Source organism: Uloborus diversus, chromosome 3, assembly GCF_026930045.1.
Source record: "Uloborus diversus isolate 005 chromosome 3, Udiv.v.3.1, whole genome shotgun sequence".
Lineage (NCBI taxonomy): Eukaryota > Metazoa > Arthropoda > Arachnida > Araneae > Uloboridae > Uloborus > Uloborus diversus.
This window is the reverse complement of record NC_072733.1, coordinates 112,760,118-112,780,931: the sequence shown is the minus strand read 5'-3', so window position 1 is coordinate 112,780,931 and position 20,814 is coordinate 112,760,118. Positions and strand designations below refer to the sequence as shown.

At 32.8% G+C, this 20,814-nt stretch overlaps 1 protein-coding gene across 2 annotated transcripts in view; it reads left to right on the top strand.

Moving 5' to 3' along the window:
• The window catches only part of LOC129218444 (uncharacterized), a 96,048-nt gene extending 76,992 nt beyond the window's left edge, over positions 1-19,056 (top strand). For both annotated transcript variants that reach the window (XM_054852714.1, XM_054852715.1), the window contains 2 exons: positions 11,522-11,630; positions 18,564-19,056. In XM_054852714.1, the coding sequence (XP_054708689.1) occupies positions 11,522-11,630; positions 18,564-18,602 (148 nt within the window). In that variant the 3' untranslated portion in view covers positions 18,603-19,056. The remainder of the gene's footprint in view (positions 1-11,521; positions 11,631-18,563) is intronic.
• Positions 19,057-20,814: the final 1,758 nt, after the last annotated feature.

Genomic DNA, 20,814 nt, shown 5'->3' with positions numbered 1-20,814 from the left:
AAGGAAGATGCTCTGGATCAAGGGCCTTATGATACCATTGATGAATGATATCACCTATTAACTTTAATACTTCTCCAGAGTTAGTGGAAGAACTGACATTTCATCAACTTTCTGGTTGAGGACAATTTGAATTCGAATAAACTATACCTTTACTTATTGGTAGTGATGAAATTGGAAAGTTAAAATGTCTAAAACGGTCAGAAATTTCTGTAATGTAATTTGTTTGATGCATTTTAATTTCATTTTCACATCCTCAAAATTTACACCAAATAATAATTTAGTTTTTCCTAAAATTTTAAGGTCAAAATATTTATTCAACAAGTTTAAAACAAATGCAATATTTTAACTTTTTTTCCGAGTAACACAATATCATCAACATACAATAAAAGTATTACTTTGGATTGAAAAATATAAACACAATTACACCTTTGAAATTTGTTAAAATCTGTATTCGCTAAAACGCTGTCGATTTCATAGTACTAATTTCGACCACTTTGATGAAGTCCGTAAATTGCCTTTTGAAGTTTACACACATAGTTTTCCTTCCCTTTTTCAATAAAACCAGGAGGTTGTTGCATATAAACATCTTTTTTTAAGGGGGTCACAGTACCTTTCAAACATTTTTTTAAAATTTATATAAATTTTATATTTCTTTGAAACCATAACATGCATACTTATTTCGTAATCAATAATTTATTTTCAAATTTTAAAAATATTGCCTACTTTTTTTGAAAATTCAAAAAATTGAGGAAAATTTCAATTTTTTAAAATCCTTAAGGCTTTTTTATTTTTTGCCCTAATTTAAAAAGTTTTTGCAAGATGATCAATATAATCATCTCTAAAAATCTGCATTCATTTGCTTATGAGTTCATTGAAAAATTTTCTGTGATTAATTATGTTATTAATTATGTGATTACTTATAAATTAGTTTTTTTTTTTTTAATTTGGTTTTTAAAGGTTTAACATGCTTTAAACTTTAGAGTAATTTATAAAATGCTTATCCAATGCACAGTTTTGTCAAATATGTTATCCCAATTGCAAAAAGTATTACTTTAAAGCTGTATCTTTAATAGAAAAAAATCCTTAGGGATTCTAATGACATGAAAACACAAAAAATCATCATCAAGAAAAAGCAATTTGAAGTTTTTCTTTTGCATAAGAACACATAGGGAGCATGGCCTAAAACCACTCATAACTTTTTAAATATTTGAACTAAAGCAATGAAACTTTTCCCCTGTGTTCAGAATAGTTTTTTGTTTTGAAATAAGCAATAAAAAAATTTTTGATCGTTTCATCATTTTTGAGGTACTACCCCTTAAGGGAGCATAGAGGTATGCACATTTTACATCGCACTGGACATTTTTCCATTTTTGAAAAATTACAAGAAATGTGAAAAAGAAACGAATTACACTAAATGATACAACTGTGCTGAATGTTAAATCGTACGAATCAAATTGAACTTGTTTGTGACCCTGTGCACACAACCTTGATTTCCACCTTATAATTTGGCCCTGTTTGTTTCGTTTGACAGTGTATACCCATCTACATCCTATAACATTCGCGTTTTCTGGAAGTGGTGTTAAAATCCATACCTTTCTTTCCCGAAAAACTTTCGTTTCTTCCTTCATGGAATTTTCCCGATTTTCCCTTTGTTTTGACTTTAAACATTGTAAGTGTTGGGAATAATTATGTCTTCTTCATGTAGTCATAATTGAGAAAAATTAGTGCTCCTGGATTGACCATTAACTTCCCCTTCATACGTATTTTTATCTTGGAAATTAAAAATATGCAGTTCGAAGACTATAGCATTTCTGTTGCAATATTTTCTGATATCATGAATGGATCTTAAACGTTTCGAACTATTTTTTTCGTAATAATATACATCAGTTCCCAAACCATCTTTCCGCGGTGTTATTTTCCTAAACCAAGTTGTTTCTTTAAGGGGTCTAACTTCTTTATCGATGGAACTTTCATCTTCCGACGTAGTGTCAATTTCGCGATCTGAACCCATGGAATTTTTTACATTCCGGGATTGGCTCGCATCTTCGTACACGGAATTTTCATCGTCTAAAGAAAGATTAGATTTATCGTCGAAATGACAATGGCCCATCACCGCTCCACTGCGATTACTTTTAAATTCATTTTTATAAAACAAACTCTCATTAAACGAAATATTAATGCTTAATACAACTTTATCAGTTTCTGGGAAATAAACACGATAACCCTTTGTCTTAAATGCATAACCCATGAGAACACCTTTTCTAGCTTTTAGGTCTAGTTTATTACGTTTCTGCTTCGGAATTCCAATGTAAGCGACAATTTCGAATGGTTTTAGGTGTTTTACTGATGGAGTATTTCCCCCATAAAGCTCAAATGGTGTTTTTCTTTGACCCGAATGGCAAACTCTGTTCCAGGTGTAAACAAAGTGCAGCATTGCATCTGAACAAAACTTTTTATCTAATCCGCTTTCTTCAAGCAATACAGTGGCCCCCATTAGCAACTGCCCTGTCAAATACTTCACTGACCCCGTTCTGATCTGGACAAAAGGAGTTTGTTAATTTATGAAAAATACCAGAATTTTTACAAAAATGTTGAAATTCATTATTGACATTCCCCTCCATTATCAGTTCTTATAGCTTTCACTTTATGTCCTAAAAATCTTTCAGCCTTCCTGACTTGCTGAATAAGGATACCAGTTGTCTCTTTTCCCTGATCGAATACAGCGAAACTCGTTTAGAATAGTCATCAATGACTGAAACATATCTCTCCCAATTTCTTCCTTTTACGGGATATGGGCCCCAAACATCAGAATAAATTAAATCAAGAGGTTTTTCAGATTTTACTTTATTAATGGGTTTGAAGGATACCCTCTTAAATTTTCCCAATTTACAATCTTCACAATTGAGTTTCCCCCCTTTGAATTTCGGCAAACCCCGTACACTTTCTAAGTTGCTGGTTTTCTTTATATGATAAGCATTTACGTGGGATAATCTTTTATGCCAAATTTCTAAGGATTCTACATTTGAAGATTCAACATTAACAATATTACAAGAGAAAGGACTAGAGTTTTATCCCTCAAATCTACGTTATCTTGACTAGACTTCTGAAAACATTTATCAACATGTTGGGGTTTTACTTAATATATACCACTATTTAAATATGCTTTAAAAACAATTCCTTTCTGGTCTGATACTATCAAAACGCCATTTTTAGCTTCAAATTTTGCCCCACCTTTATCAAATTTAGATCTCGAAATTAAATTTCGTCTCAATTTAGAGGAGTAAAGTACATCTTTTAAAACAATTTTTCTTTTACCAAATCTTAAATATCTCCCTTTCCCTCAATCGGGAATGTTTTACCTTCAATATCTACAGCCATTTCTTTGTTACATAATTCTACAAAGTTCTGAAAAATGTCTCTGTCCTTCGAAAAGTGGTGGGTGGTGGCACAATCAAAAATATATGAACTGGATCTATCCATTAGACAGTTTGCCTACTTAAAAAGAAATCTTCATACTCACAAAAATCAGCCGATGGAGAACGGTGGTGGTCATCACTTCGCCGTTGAGAACCATGCCTTTTCAATCTCGAACGACCTCTCCTTGGGCTTAAGGCTCTTCTATACCCTCCATCTTGGTTTCCGACGCTAATGCTTTCTCTACGGGAAAATCTGCTACCTATTCAAAGCATAACTCGAGAAATTCCCGGAATATTTTCATGCGGTTTGTTTTAAACGATGGCTATGGCACAGAACTAGAAATGCGCTTCTTTATTTTTTCTGTGGTTGTTTTGAAACTTTTTAAATAACATTTTAAAACTTTAAACGACTATTTTCATACGTTTGAAAAATGATATGGAAAAACTGAAAAAGGAGCGCAAGAGATTGAACATTTCTCTTTAAAAACATATTTTAAGTTTATTTCTGCGACAATTTGTTCTATTGATATTCTCCACGTAGTAAAGCCTTGTTTACGAAAAATTGAAAAACTGCGAAAAACACGCCTTTCACCAGACCACACCCATTTCCTCCCACTTTGAGCTTTGAGGGACCACTTTCTCTTCTCCCCCCAGAGTCTTTAGGGTCTTGTCTGCTGCTTCTCCGTTCCTCCGCTCTGCCTCAATGACAGGCAATAAATTACTGACTAATGACGATTCATTCTTTGTCGTTTTGTGTGTTGGTCTTGCATCTCTGTGACATCGACGAAATTCGTTCTAAAAAGAACAGTTTTTTTTCTTCTTTCGAGTTCTATGCGATAAGTTTTTGAAATTATTTAGGTGATATATTTTTCAATGCTGTTTTAATATAAGTACCCCGTTTAAATGTAGAAGTTATTTTGTTTGAAAAATCAGTGAAAATTACCGCATTTTATAATGGGAAAAAAATTCGAAATGCCATTTTTATTTATGTATTTCTTTAATAAATTAATGATTTTAAAAAATACCGCCAAGTACAGTGATTGCGATTTATATCTCGATGTGAAATTTGCAAAAATATAAACCAATTCACATAAAATACACTAGCCACATTAGGGGAAGTGGCGAGTAAATCATGAAATTTCCCTCTCCTGAGTGTATGTGCAGTAGAACGAGATTAATCTGGCGATTATACATATTCCGCAGAGATTATTCAAAATGGGGTTGTTTCCTTCAGTCAAAAGTACTATTTTTAGTCTTTGAAGTTGATAGAATAAGCAAAAAAAAAAAAATAACATGAAGCGAGAAAAAACTTTCATTTTCCAGACGCTTATTTTTTAATGAATTTTTTAACATGTCCGATTTTGAAAATAAGACGTGGTATTTATGACGTCACAAATGATGCACTTAGGCGCATCTGTGTACTGCGTTTTCACGTTATTGTAATGAAGAAACGAATTAAATATTGCGCTCTACGCTTGTTATCAACCATATCGTTGCCATTACACTTGAGTAAAAATGCGAATTAAATATTAAGCTCTACGAATGGCAACAGTGAATGGCATTTCATCATTTGTGATGTCATCGGCAGAAGCCGTAAATAATAAAAGCGCACCGATTAAAATAAATTTTTAAAATTATTAAAATTAGTCAAATTATTTAAAAAACGGTCAGATCGTATTGCCAACTCCAGAGCTCGAATACGCTACCTTGTGGTGATTAACAATACTAAAGAAAAAGGTAAAACATTCCATTCCACGTGTTTTCTTTGGGGTAAATTACAGGCTTCAGACAGTTTGTGGTGTAATGTAATTTCAGAAGAATAGAGAAGAAAGCTTCCCACAAACACAATCAAAAATTACTGTCATTTACTAAGCGTCAAAGCAGGGGAAATAGTCTTTACTAATAATAAAGCTGAAAGTCTGTCTGGATGTCTGGAGGATGTCTGGTTGTCTGGATCTCTGCGACATGCATAGCGCCTAGACCGTTCTGCCGATTTTCAGGAAATTTGGCACAAAGTTAGTTTGTAGCGTGGGGTGTGCACCTCGAAGCAATTTTTCGAAAATTCGATTTTTTTCTTTTTCTATTCCAATTTTAAGAACATTTTCACGAGCAAAATTATCATACGATGAATGAGTAAATTACCAAGTTATTATAACGTGGAACAGTAACATGGTGTAAGCCAATTGGTGAAAAATTCACCATACATTTTTTGTAATTATACAGGCGAACCATAAGACCTTTTAATTTTCTACTACGGGCAAAGCCGTGTGGGTACTACTAGTATTTAATATTTATCAACTATATTCCTTGACTCGTAGTGGTGAATATAATAAAAGACCATAGCTTTACTAAAAATCAGGTCAATTTGTAAAGAAAAAATATTTTGCTTGACAATGTTCCAGAACTAGCAATATTAATTAAAAATAATCATCTCTTTCTGGAAGGATCAGATATATCACACACAACGATGCTTTTGAAAATGAAGTTCAGTGAAAAAGTTGGTAATAATTCTCTCTCTCTGAAAGTCATAGCAGAATGAGTCTGAATAGGTTATCTTACAAGAAAATGTTTTCTTTAGAATATTGGCTTAGTTTGCTTTTTGATATTTGACATTATCTAGAATTCTAAATATGTAATTAAATTTGAAGTTCGGTTTTGTTTAGGTAAAAATTAAATAGTTAATAATATAACCTTTTTTTTATATAATTAATACTATTATCTAATATACATTTTCCAAGGTAAGAAATGAAAGTAATGTACAATAATCCTAATTTATTGCAATATCCACGAAGAATAGGAAATTATGTGAATAAACTAGTAAATTTGATAAACATTACATAATGTATCATATTTACCAAGTCTATTGAAAATTATGAATAATCGTCGCTAGTTATATATAATCAACAGTTTGTTTCCGTTACACACCACACATAAATATATATATATAAAGAATATGTGTGTATATGTATGTTCCCTATACAAATCCACACTTTTCGTCGGATCTGGACCAAATTTGGCCGGAAGGTACTTGGGCACCAGAGTAGGAACGTAGGGGGTTGAAAAAGGAACTAGGCATCAAGGACGGTCAAATGAAAACAATTAGCAATCGTGATTGCTCAAAAAACGCCAAATGTGTCGCAAAGTTGGCGACAAAACTTGGTGACCAAAAGCTTGGCGAAAAATTGCCAAATGTTTGCATAAATTATAACACTACTTGAGTTTGCATTAAATTAACATTGACTCCCTCCCCCCCCCCAAAAAAAAAGGTGTAAATGACCCCTTTCGGAACATCTGAATAAAACCAAAATGGGAGGTGCACAACTAGACCCCACTAGGAGTCTACGTATCAAATTTCAACTTTCTAGGACATACCGTTCTTGAGTTATGTGACATACATACGCACTTACGAACATACGGAAGTCACGAGAAAAGTCGTTGTAATTAACTCGGGGAATGTCAAAATGGATATTTCGGGTGTTTATAGGCACTTATTCGTGTGTGGTTGGGTTGGAAAAAAAACTCAATATTCATTCGTGGGTGAGCAAAATGGAAATTAAGTCCGAATTTTGAGATAATTTTTTTTCGTGAATACAATACTTCCTTTTTTACTTCCTTTTACAAAAAAGGAAGTATTGTATTCGCGAAAAAATTTTCGCTCAAAAATCGCCCTTAATTTCCATTTTGCTCACCCCCAAATGAATGTTGAGTTTTTTTTTCGATTCGACCACATGCGGAAAAGTGCCTAAGAATGTATAGACACGCGAAATATCCATTTTGACCATCACCGAGGTAATTACAACGACTTTTCTCGTGACGTCTGTATGTATGTGCGTATGTGTGTATGTGCGTATGTGCGTATGTATCTCGCATAACTCAAAAATGGTATGTCCTAGAAAGTTGAAATTTGGTACATAGACTCGTAGTGGGGTCTAGTTGTGCACCTCCCCTTTTGGTTGCTTTCGGATGTTCCTAAGGGGGTCTTTTGCACCTTTTTGGGGGGAAATCATTGTTAATTTCGATGTAAACTCAAGTGGCGTTATAATTTGTCGGACACTTGGCGATATATCGCCAGTCTTTTGGTCGCCAAGTTTTGTCGCCAACTTGGCGACAAATTTGGCGGAGGTTTTTTTTTTTTGGTTTCAATTTGGCCATTGTTGGTGATATTTAGAGAATAAATATTGAATCACATTAAAATAGCGAATAATGGGGAAATGACATTAAATTGGAGTAAAAGGAAGTCATGTGATGCACACATCAGCTCGTTGTAAGTAAAAAAGCTTTAAAATCACCAGGAAAAAAATTAAAAATCACTGCTAAGCCTAATGGAACAGAAATTTTAAATCAGAAAATTATCGTTTGCGCGATCTCATTTTAAAGTAGCGTTTAGAAGGTTGCCAGTTTTTTTTCTCGGTTGTGACTAAATAAAATTTTGTTTTCGTTTTGAGGTAAAATTTTTCCACTTTTGATTATTATTTGGCAATTTTTCTTTCTTTTTTTTTCAGGATTTTAGTTGTATTTATGGAGGGTTGTGTTTAATTTTTTCGGGAACTTTTGACTTGCCGTTTTCTTTCTTTGAGAATGATTATTTCCACACAAAAAAATTGCAGATATTCCTGTGAGAGGGGGCACCAAATTTTGCCAGGACCTGGGCATCACTTTGGGCTGAGCGGGCCCTATAGGATACTGGATATAATGAAAAGTTCTTTTTTTTTCCTTCTTTGGTTGGAGAGATTCCCCCCAAAAAATTCAGTAACAGGAAGATTAAAAAGGCCCTGTTGTGTAATGTTTGGTCTGGCTAAGGGGGGGGGGGGGTCATGACCCCCATGACCCCCCATTGGATCCACACTTGGCTACACCACTGATGTCATTATTAGCCAGTGCCGATACCTTTGAAAATGGTAAAAAGTTTTTAAAAAATTGGAACAGGATGAAACCAATAAAAAGTAAGGAAATAAAATTAAAGAGGAAAAATAATTTACGGGTGATCTGAGTTCGGGTAGGGGGGAGAAGGGGAGTTTAAGAGGGGAAAACAGTTTATCACAATTTGCAGCAAAACTACCGGTCCTATTGAAAAAAAGTAAATTACAAAGTTGTTGGTAATAAAAAGAATTACAACTTTTGTATCTCCATATATTATTTTTTCTTACTTTTCCAATCGGTTTCATCCTGTTCTAAATTTTTTTGGTCTAAAACATTGTCACTGGCCTATTACTGCTACGTATTAATAAGAAATGGCATTTTGTGTGCAGTTAATGGAGGTGAGAATTTATTGTGTGACATGATTCCTTATCCTACTAAAACGAACTAAAACACAATACTAAAAAATTCAATGTGCTTAAACAATTAGTATTTGAAACACTTGTGAAAGGAATAATAAATAGGTACATACTTTTAATTAAATAAGTTATTAAGCAACAAAGTCTCACCAGGTATGTGACATGCCACAGAGGTGAGAATTCACATGTTGTGAACCAAAAATATATTAAAATAAAGATCATTATTAAATTGTTGGCAATGTTTAAATATATATATTTTTTATGAAATTAAAAAGCATTGTTAAATTAATTGTTCCTTAAAGTTTTCACATTAATAAGCATGTGACAGAAAAGTTAACTTTTTTGAAGAATGACCCGTACTCACTTCTGCAGATACTGCCATTTGCCTGCCTATGGCAGAATTCCATGGTAACAGACTTATCATTGTTGCACAAAACACCCTACAAAGACTCTGTTATATTCTTGTTTCATTGCATGAACTCTGAATGACATGGACTCTACTTCTGTGTAATGCAACAAAATTTTGAATGTTTCCATAACCAATATATTGGAAAAATTTCTTTTGCTCATTAAGTGATTTATCTCATAAGATATGCTCTTTGCCAAGTCGGGGAAAAAATAAATTAAAAAAAAAAAAAAACGATTTAAATGATTCTGGGAATTTTCAAAATTTAATTGCATTACATAGGAGTAGTCTGTGTTTTTTATAAAGTTCATGCACTGAAACTAGAATCTTAATGTATTAGGAATCTTTTTAGGGTGTCGATTTTAAAAAACAACTCTTTTAAAATGGAATTGCCCTTAAGTAATGTGATAATTTTTCTGTACTTATAATTTTTGCCCAATAAGTTGATTTAAATGGGTAAATTTTAATTTTATTTTCAATATGGTAGCACTAGTACATATTTAAAACCAATTTGAATATTTAAAAATCATTGAATATTTGGTGTTTTTTATATTTGCACTTAAATTGAATTTAGTAAAACAAATCACTAGAATGCTTCTTTTTTCTCTTATGAATCATGTTTTTCCTCCTATTTTTTGTTTCTGATTTGAATTTTTGTTTTTATTAATTTATATTGACTTTCCATGTTTCGTGTTTTAAATATGCATCAGTTGCTTATTTTTTAATTGCTACTAGGTTTCAGGTTTCAAAAAGCATATTTAGCAATTCATCAAGGACTGATTTACCATGAAGTCCAACCTAGGGCACCTTAGCTTTCAAGGGTCCCCTAAAATTACAAACTGTGTGGAACATAATGAAAAATGTAGCTTCAATTTGCTTATGGTGCATAAAATTGAGATCAATGCCTAAATTATGTCTTTGTATCAAAACAGCCAGTGTTTGCTATCTAGTATTGTGTTTAGGTAGTTGAAACCTTCAATGTACTTTAGCCTGTATTAGATACAATGGCAAAAAAAAAGCACGAATTGCATGTCTACAGCATTTTTGTTGATTGTACTATTCAAGAGGAATCGTGCAGATGTGTTCAACCTATTGTCGTAAAATTTCTGAATTGGTGCAATTCATTAATATCATCGTTATTATTATGGCTTAGCATGGGTTGCTGTTGTTCAAATTAACTAAAATGATATGAAAGGAAACATATAAGAGTATGAGACCAAAAATAAATAGATTTAAATTTTTTCTGGGACATCCCAACTTCCACATGACTGATTTTTTTCAATAGATAATTCATTGATTGAAATCATTCTTTTAGAAACTTGCCTACATCGAAATCGTGTTTCACCGAATATTGCATGCTGTTTTTGAGATTTCAAATATATTGCATCTTATCAATTTTTCAATTATTTTAAGAGCTGGAAGCGATTTTAACTCATGCTACCTTAAATCTGCTTATTTTATTATTTATTGAAACGGGTGATTTATTTTTTAAAATCTGATTTAATTTGCTATGTAATTGACCACAGCAATCAGCACTGTTGTTTACCGAATCTGCAGCTTCAAATAGTGGCATTCTTGAATCACTAGTAGCTAAAAACTTTTGTGAACATTAAAAGTTCATAAATCATGACTTGTATAAAGCAAACAAGCAATGTGGAAATATTTCATGATATATACTGCTGTCACAGCAAAAGTTTGCAATGGACTTGGAAATACTTTTGTTACTCATTAAATTATTTATTGTACTATATAACTTCTTTTTAGTAATATACTTTTGTTATTTAAGATCACTGGTAGCCAATCTGATCTGCCTACGCTATTAAAGATTGATTTTTAAAGCTTTTATAGTGTGGCATTTTATGGGTTTTGTCTAATGTGAAAACTTTCATACTGGAACTGAATTGGCACTTACAATTTTGTTGTTGTAAAAATGTTCACACTTTCAAATAGTTGTAACTAGTCTTTGAAAAAGCTCATTTTATCTGTGAAAGATCCTTGAATTTTCCTTGGAGAAACAATTTCCAATATTGTGTACAAACCAGGTTTGTCAAGAAATTATACACTATGTTTTGTCAGGAACAAATATTTCTGATACTTTGCCACATTCATGTTTCTAGTTCATATGTAATGGAGGGCGAAAACGCCCTCAGTGCTATTTGTTGAAGTTTTTTTTTTTTTTGCTTCAAAATAGTTGCTTGAAATTCTTTCATAAGGAAAGCAGAATTATTGTACTCCTAACACCTTTTGCAAGAAAAGTTTTTATTAGTAATCTTTGCACTTATTTCATTTAGCTCATAAAAAAACTGCATTTTTGGACAAGGTGCCAAAAAGAGATTAAAACAGCAGTGAATATTAATTCTAAAATGCTAGTGTTTTTTGGTAAAATAAAAGTCACTTTTTTAAAATCATTTATCCATTTTCAGAAAAGCCTTTGGTAACTATTACAGAGAAGTTAGACTGTTGTATTCTATTCTTCGCCGCTGCAGTGCAAGATCAGGAAACTTTGCAAAAGCTCTAAAGCTTACAGAAAAGGTGTCAAAAATTTTGTAAATTGTTATTTAAGTTTATGAAAATGCTTTAAATTTGAATTTTTGCCTTACATTTTAATGAAGTTCAATGTACTAGGTTGTCAAAAGTTTTTTTGTATTTTCACCTACAAAAGAAATTCACGAGCCCCAGTTGGTGGAGGTGTTGATTGATGGTACTTTGGGAAGGACCAAGTTCTGTTGATAATTGTCGGGGGCTAGAACTCGGCTGGTGTTGGATAGCTTCCGGAAAAACTTTGTTATCCGATAACTAGAGATGTAAAATTTCCAGAAATTTTGAAGTGGTGGAAAGAAACCGGTTTTTTCGGGGAAAATTGGAAAAAATGGAAAATTTGATTTCTTTATGAATAAAATTTGGGTTTCTTAATAGCTCTGTTTCTTGTAACATATAAAGGGTTAAGCATTAAAACATATATGCTATCCACACATCTTCTTTTTCTGCTTGACAGAAATACACATAAAGGTAAGATTAATTAAAGAAAAAACCTTTTTATTTTATAACTGAGTAGAGGGCTTTCATGGTCAAACCCAGAAATAAGTCAAGTCGTCACTCAACCAATAATATTGGGTAATGTGTGTCTAATCATACCAATTACATTTTCTATTTGAGATTGCCTTTGGAACTTCCGAAATTTTTGACTTTCAAACATGATTGATATTTTTTTTTTAAAGTCCAAATCAAAACTAAATTGGTTTTTCTTTAGCTGAACCAAACTTAAACTGGAGTTTATGTTTATTCATACGGCCGTGCTAAGCACAGTAATAAAAGTAGTCATATCAGCCCTTTTGAACAAATTTGAGTTATCATAACCAAGTTGTTTTCTGTTTTGTATTTTACTTAATAAATAAAATGTTTTAGGGTCATTTGATCAAGAACTATTGTTTTGAAAAATTCTTTAAAAAAAAGTCATCTGAATCAAATATATGGAAGAGCCACACTTTAAAATACAATATCTCAGCTTGAGCCCAACTGCAAAGTTCCCTTTTTTGCTTAGCACGGCAGTATACAGAGTGCGGTAAAAAAAACGGACAAAAATTGTATCATCGAATGGAAGAAAGGCAATTTCATTTTAATGAGTACTAATTTATTTTTGTTTCTCACTTTATTAGGAAATAATTTACAATGTACTACCTAGTTTATGTATTGTTTTTCGGTTTTCTTACAATTTTAAGCGAATTACCTGCTATTTTAAGTTGTTTAACCAAGTAGAACGACAGTTCGTTTGCTTGTTGTGCCTCGACAAACAGTATTTGAAACGGCATACCATTTGGAAATGATAGTCTGTCCGGAAAGTGTACAAAAACGAACAGTGAACATTTCAGTTTATCGTCAGGTCATCCAAGTTGAGTTAAGTGAAATCCTTGGGTTTCCACAATAGCAGTCGTTTGTGGGAATTTGTGACCGATAAGTGCGACTAAGGGAAAAAACAGCTCAAACACAAGTATAGCAAGTTCCAAAAATTCAGGCATTCGTATGACTCTAAAGATGCCAGAAACGTTTGAGACGGGCTCGCAAGTCCACGCCTTTCACTGATTTACCGTTCAACCGGTTCATATCCCCCAGAACCATAGGATTTGGTCTGTAGACACCATCGGATCCTATATAGGGGGGAAAGTGGGAGCTCAAAAATTTCCCTTTGGAAATGAGAACTTCCTCTTCCTTTTAATACATTTTTCTTTGTAAAAATGTAAAAACATTTTTTCTCCAGCCAATAATGAATTAGTTATCAAAAATGTTTAGTTTTATCAGCTCTAATCTGTACTAAAGTCAGTTTCCATGGGGAAAATATCCGAGCCTCTCCCCCCCTTAAAATTTTGCATATGGTCGCCCTTGGTAGACACTCGAAGCACCTTAGAAAATGTTAGATATCGCCAAAATCTGAAGTCAGGCTTTGTCTGTGATGGAATTAGCACAAGCTACAAAAAAATCAGTTTTTTTTTTGGTTGATGAGGACCATTAAATGAATCAAAAAGTGAACCAGAAGGACATTTTAGAAGTTATTATACTTCTATGGGCCTAAGAGCACTTCAGTATTGTAGAGACGGGACATTTTCCTTTAACTCCACACCAATTCATATGGCCAAAAAGACAAGAGTGGTGCAAAGCGCATTGTTTTTGACAAGATATCATCTTTTGAGTGGACGCTCTACTCGCTCGACCTCAATCCCATTTATTACACTGTATGGCCTATTTTAGAGTCAAAAGTCTACCCTAAACTACACATAAAATTGAACTCTCTAAACCAATTGCTTTATAGGGAATAGGATTGATAAAAGGACTTGCTGCCCTTGAATGAAAATTTCAATAAGCAGTTGGATCTCTGTATTACCCTAATTTCGGGTAGATAAGCCACCCTATCGTATACGCTGCACATGCAATAATTTACTTACTAAAAACAAAAGTTCATCGAATAAGCCGCCCCATCGTATACGCCGCAGAAGAGCCTATTAAAACATGGCGCCCCCCCTCTCTCTCTCTCTAAATATTATATATATATATATGCTTATGTATACGGATGCAATCATTTATTATAGTTAGAACAAAACTGTAACAAGCAACTGCACTTGTTGACAGATAGAAATGGAATAAACTTCGTGTAAAAAAAAGGTCAGAAAATGCTATGGTTACACAAAAAACTAGCGTTGCCAAATGACACCTACATTTGGTTGGATGAGAAGTTTTCAAATCATTGTGTTATACTTAGCAGTTGATCAAAAAATTGTTCACCCTTTATCAATTTATTCCTTTTTTTCATATTTATCATCATTGAGACATTTTAAAACATTACTCAGACTACAGGGACTCTAACTCAGACAAGCTAGCTACTCCTCCATTTTTCAGCCTTGTGAAACGTATGTTACCATCACGAATCTGGCAACACTGGAAAGAACAACAACAGCGAACAGCGGCAAAATCAGCTCAAACTAACGCAAGTTTAAGGGTGTGAGAAATTAAATTTAATGAAAAACCTGTTTCATGGTGCAATTTGAGAGCTCTACTAGCATTTTTTAATTTATTTAACATTGCCGCTCGATTGGGCGAACATGAAAAGCACTAAGAAAGAAGGGTGGGGGAGAAATTTCTTCAGATACGCCGCCCTGGCAGATATGCCGCAGATGTTAAATTTCAACTTTAAAACACGTGTAAGCCGCGGCTTATCTACCCGAAATTACGGTACTGCAAAAGGCTGCTAATTTGAAACCAATTAATTTTAATGATTGCTAAAGGTCTTCTCATACTATTTTTTGTGTTTTGTTAGTTTATTTTTAATAAAGTTTCTTGGAAAATTGCTTGCCTGGGTTTTTTTTGCCGCACCCCTGTACATTTGGTTCGCAGTCAGCAGAAACATAGTTTTGTGATTAAAGTTATGCTTATTTGTTTTATGAAGAAGGAAAATAAATTCTTCACTAAGGTTATTGGTTTAAGCTTTTTTGTAAAAAGTATTATTAAACATTTTTTGATCTATATACAAATTATATTGTCATACAACAACTTGCATTAAAGTTAGACAGTATTTTAACATAAAACGGGAGAGCTGAGGTAATTGCATCAGAATTTAAGCTTGATAAATTTCTAATCACTTTTTTCTAAAAATCTCAATTAAAACCCTGAAAAGTTGAAAAAAAAATTTTTTTTTCAATTTTTCCGAAGTGGAAATTTATTCCTTCGGGGAAAAAAACATTTTTTTCCCGTTTTTTTCGGAAATTTTCTGGGTTTTTTCCAACTGTTTTCGTCTCTACCGACAACAGATCTTGGTTTCTCTTCAAGGGTCCTATCACCTTTCTTGAAATGCTTTAACCAATTTTGAGCAGTGCGCTCATTCACAGAACCTAGGCCCTCAACATCATTTATTTCTTTAGCCGCTGCTTTTGCGTTAAGACCTTTTTTCCAGAGGAAACTCAAAATAACACGAAATGCTAGCTTATCATCCGTTATTCCAAGAGACTGCACCGTCTACACGAAAACGAGAAATCACAGCAGCTGATAATGATTATCAAGGTCTAACTCCGCTCTACCATTTTAGATCAGCTGCGCAGGAACTGTAATTTGCATATATTACATTCAGGCCTGCCAATCCAGGACGGAAAATACGAAAAAACTTTTGACTCAACCTGGTATCATGGTTGTCTTGAAAATCATACTAAAGTTAGTCAAAAAGTGAAGAGATTTTCTCTGTTACTTATGAATATTTTAAAATATTTTTATTGAAATTTAAATTGCAATATATCTTTTATTTTACTGTCAAACAATAAACATTGAGGTAATGCATTCCATATTTTCTTTCTATCCGAGCTCATCTTTTTTGTTAGTATTTTTCATAAAAGAGAACAAGACACCATTTTCTAAAAATCCATGTACAAAATGTTTACCAAGTGTAAAAATCATGAAACTCCTGAAAAAGCTATGAATTGAATTGGAAAACTCCCAAACCTCTGGGAAAGCCACAATTTTTGAGGCTACGAAAGTGTTTTTTTCTATTTATTTAACCACTAGTGGTACCCGAATGGCTTTGCCCATAGTTGAAAATGAAAAGGTCATTTGGTTCGCCTGTATATTAACAAATAATGGATGATGAATTTCTCGCCAATAGGCTATATTCATTTGCTTGCCCATGGTGCGGTCCAATGTATTTGTCCACATTGTGATAATTTCCTCGGAGAAAATTTTCTTAATATTGAAATATAAGAACAAAATCGAATTTTCGAAAAATCGCTTCAAGGTGCACACCCTCATGCCATAAACTAATACTGTGCCAAATTTCATGAAAATCGGCTGAACGATCTAGGCGCTATGCGCGTCACAGAGATCCTGACAGACAGACAGAGAGAGAGAGATCCGAACAGAGAGACTTTCAGCTTTATTATTAGTAAAGATAAGTGCAAAAACAGTGCTCCATTTGTTGATGTGTCACTACTTTTTGATATTACTTTAACTACTTTAAATTGATATTTCAACAGGACTGTTGGCATTTGGAATAGTTTACCAGAAGCAACTGTTACTTGCAATGGGTTGAATAGTTTTAAGAGGACTCTCATTTGAAATTAATTCACTAACTAGGACCAGCATAGCTGGGTCCAGAGATTGTTGCTGGTGATCACATTTGTATTTGTATATATTTGTGACAATATTCACTTTTAAAATTATTTTGCTTTTGACCCAGATAAAGCACATCAACTTAAAGTTTTTTCCCTAAAAAAACTTAATTTTAAAAAGAAATTAATCTTGGACACTATGTAATCGTAACAGGGTTCAAAATTAGAGTGGTTAGTCATATTTTGCACCTAAAAACTTTATTTTGATGCTTATCTACTTTTAAAAAATATTCCCTTTCCACCATAAATTTAATGACTAAACAGACTGTCTTTCGTTTTATTTGGCTTAGTGTTAATAGAAATAGATGTGCATACATGCAGTCATATAAATAACTAATTTCTCAGAAGTTTTTAATTTTAGTTGATTTTGAATAATTCTTTCATTAGTTATCTATAATTTTGTCTGTAAAACTGTGATGTCTTAAGATGCTTTTTAGCAAATACATTGAAACCTTGCTTAATGGACACCACTTCAAAGCTAACAACTCTCATTGTAAACAGTTTCTTTTATTCCCGTCCCTTTTCTACAGTTAAACCATTAAAAATCCTCTCATTAAAGCAAACACTCACATAACCGGACACCCACGCAACTTTTTTTGTAAAAAAGCTCTGCTCTCATTAAAATGGACACTGATAGACAATTTCAGTAAATCTATTTCCTCTGAAAGAAAAAAGAGGAAAATTTATTAAAAGATTACAATTCACTTCCAATGCAGGATTTGTTCAATAATCAATACAAGGAGAAAAAGAGATGACAATTCATAACACCTTTCCTCCCTCCACAACAAACCATGAAATTTATTTACCCCATTACAAAAATGCACTACTGGTTCAGAATATGACTTAAAAAAAATCTGCTGGGGTGGAAAATGAAGGTGAAACCCATTGTTTAGGGGTAGGGAGTACATTTTTGTCTCTTGGGGGCAGCTCGGATTCCAAGAAATGCAACTGTTGGTCAATGAGTGCAGCACATGTTACACTGGCCGAACATTTTATCTTTTCCCTAGAGTAATTAGACTGCCCTTCATGTGGTCTTCAGTGCTTACAAAAGAATAGGTGATTCGTTTATATCTTTTTAAGTTTTATTACTGCGGCCTCTGCTGCACTTCTTTGGTGGCTAGTGGATGGGGTCAAGAAGTGACGCATACTTAATTCCATCTATTGACTTTTTTTGAAGGGAAATAGACTGCTGAAAATGTATGAAGGGAAATAATTGGAGATTGTTGCAAGGGAGGGGGGAGGCAGAGCTAATTTCCTTGGAAGGATTAAGTTTCATTTTAAGAGTGTTTGAAAGAAGTTTCACACGTTTGACTCTGTAAGTTTCTAGTCTAGTGTGTTTTCTATTCTCACCCACATTGGAAAAAATGTTTCACAAAGCTTCGACTTTAAAAGAAAAATGTGGTCCTTGAATATCACACAAGTGAAAAATGTGGTATAACTAGCAGAGCACTTCAGCATTGGAAAACACAATCGTCAGACATCGTAAAAAATAGAGGAAAGTTAATGAAAGCTTGATGTGAAAATGGAAAGGGCAAGATAGTATAGAATGTCATCTGAAAACTGACCTTCATAGCAAATTGATAAATACGTGTTCGAGTGGTTTTGAGAAGTGCAAAGCAATCAAGTTACCATTTCGGGACCAATGCTGCAGATAAAAGCATTGGAAGCAGCGCAGCGCCTAGGAGTGAAAGATTTTAGAGCATTGAATGGGTGGCTGGAAAGATTTCAGAAGAAATAGTTTAAAAAATAAATAAATGCAATACATTGGTATGGTGACTAGATATTGTTTGATTTGCTTTAAGTTTTTTTTTTTTTTAATTTTTAGATTGGTGAATTTAAAAGAATGGGATTCAAACCATTGTAAAGTAATGTATTTCCCATGATTCAGAGTTCTGGTTTTGAAATTACTAAGACATGACCCAACATCATTGCTGAATGACTTTGGCTCAAAGTTTGACAGAAATGTTTGAAAATGGCCATTTTCTTAACATTGTCATCTATAAATTTAGTTTGTTTATAAGCATTTGTTTTTTCAATAATGTTCACAATTATGTTTATTATAGCATTAGGCAATGTTCATAATTTCATATGTATTTAACATATAACAAAAAACAATATATTTGTTTTATAAAGCTTTTTGTTCCAGTTTTCCTTTTTGTCTTTAAAATTTGTTTAAGCTTATAGATTATGTCTTTAATGACAGACAAGAAAGTTATTATTATTCTTTTTTTGTAAAAGTTTTACCTTTATAATGGATATCTTTGAAAGGATACGAAGACCAATTATATTTGTTTTTGTATAAGTTTTGTATTAAAAAATATTTGATACCTCATGTGAGCTGGATTTTCTTTCCTACCTAATTTTCCATTCAGATTAGCTGAAGATTGTGTGTATGCTAAAGTGATAACTTAAAAAAAAAAAAAAACTTAGCTTGTCGTCAATTTTTTGATGCATAGTAGGGTGGAGTGAAAAAATTAAAATTGGATAAAAGCTAAGTAATAGTGCGGAAAAGTTATGTTTTGTACAGATATTTAGTAATGCAAAAACATTTTTAAAACAAAAAATATCTTGAGGGTCCGTTTTTGCATTGAAATTGACCATTATTGCATCAAAACTGACAAAAGTTATAAAAATTTCCTCAAAAATCAAAATTTTTTAAAAGTTAAGCAATAGTGCGGAAAAGTTGCCTTTTCTGTAGATATTTTGTCATGCAAAAACAGTTTTATGACAAATAATATCTTGAGGGTCCGCTCGCGTCTTGAAATTGATCATTATTTCATCTAAACTGACAAGTTGTAATAGTTTTATACAAAATCAAAATTTGATTAAAGCTGAGTAATAGTGCTGAAAAGTTTCTTCTGGTATAGATATTTTGTCATGCAAAAGCATTTTTATAATAAAAAATATTTTGAGGGTCAACTCGGACCTTGAAATTGACCATTATTGCATCAAAACTGGTACAAATTCTAATGATTCCATTAAAGCCAAAATTTTTCCAGTATGATGAAAAAGCACTTCAAAGTTGACCGTTTGTGTAAATTACGTACCAAACTCAAATATTTAAATAATAAAATATACTTAATATCATATACCTTAAAATCACCCAATGTCGAGTTAAAATTAAGTAACATTACAATACTTAGCACCCTGAGAAAAATGTATTAAAAGTTATTCCTTTAAAAAGATTAGCTTTAATATGCATCAATTATTATTTATATAAAACTAAAAATTATAAAAAAACTAACAAGTAAAAGCATTTATGACGTAAAAGATTCTCTGCTTGACAAATGTGACTTTGCACCAAAATGTGATTTTTACATATGATAGATTACAAAATTTAAACATAAAAGTATGAAATTATCAATCCAATTTTTTACAGTCACAGAAATTACACAGCAAAACTAAAGAAGTTACTAAATAAATTCTCAAATTGTTGTTCCTTCAAATTCAAACTATAATCTGCACACTACAAACAATGACGCATAGTTTGGCGGAAAAGTTGGCTTGGAGATCAGTTTTATGACTGACAATATTCAGACTTAGTGTTATATTGCGGCATAAGTTTTCTGGATTCTAATCTTACTCTAATTAATCCTTCTCTCTTGCTTACGCCACAAACCGTAGACGATGCTTCTGTGACTAATTTAAGGCATCGTTCCACTGCTTCAGTGTGACATGGGAGGCTATGGAAATCAAACAATTCAGAAGGTGCGCCATCAAGCACCATTTCTTTCAAATCCTTATCTAGAATTCCACTTGTAAGTGGCGGCTCTGTGTGTTCCCAATTTTGCCAATCGATGAGTTTATGGTAGTCTTCAGCATCAAAATTAAACTCTGGAATTGTAAATTTTCGCAATCCAATCGGTGTCATAGATCTTGCATTGATAATTCGACGCAAACCAAGTTGTCAGTTGATCTACACAGTGTCGATCATCTGTGATCATCGCTATCAATATGTTTTCCGGATTCCCAAAGTAACCATTGCGCTGAATCACAGGATCGATTACAGCTTTTAATTCAGAAGAGAGATAACGGGATTTTTTGATTGTTTCATAGAGGTTTTTAGAACCATCTTT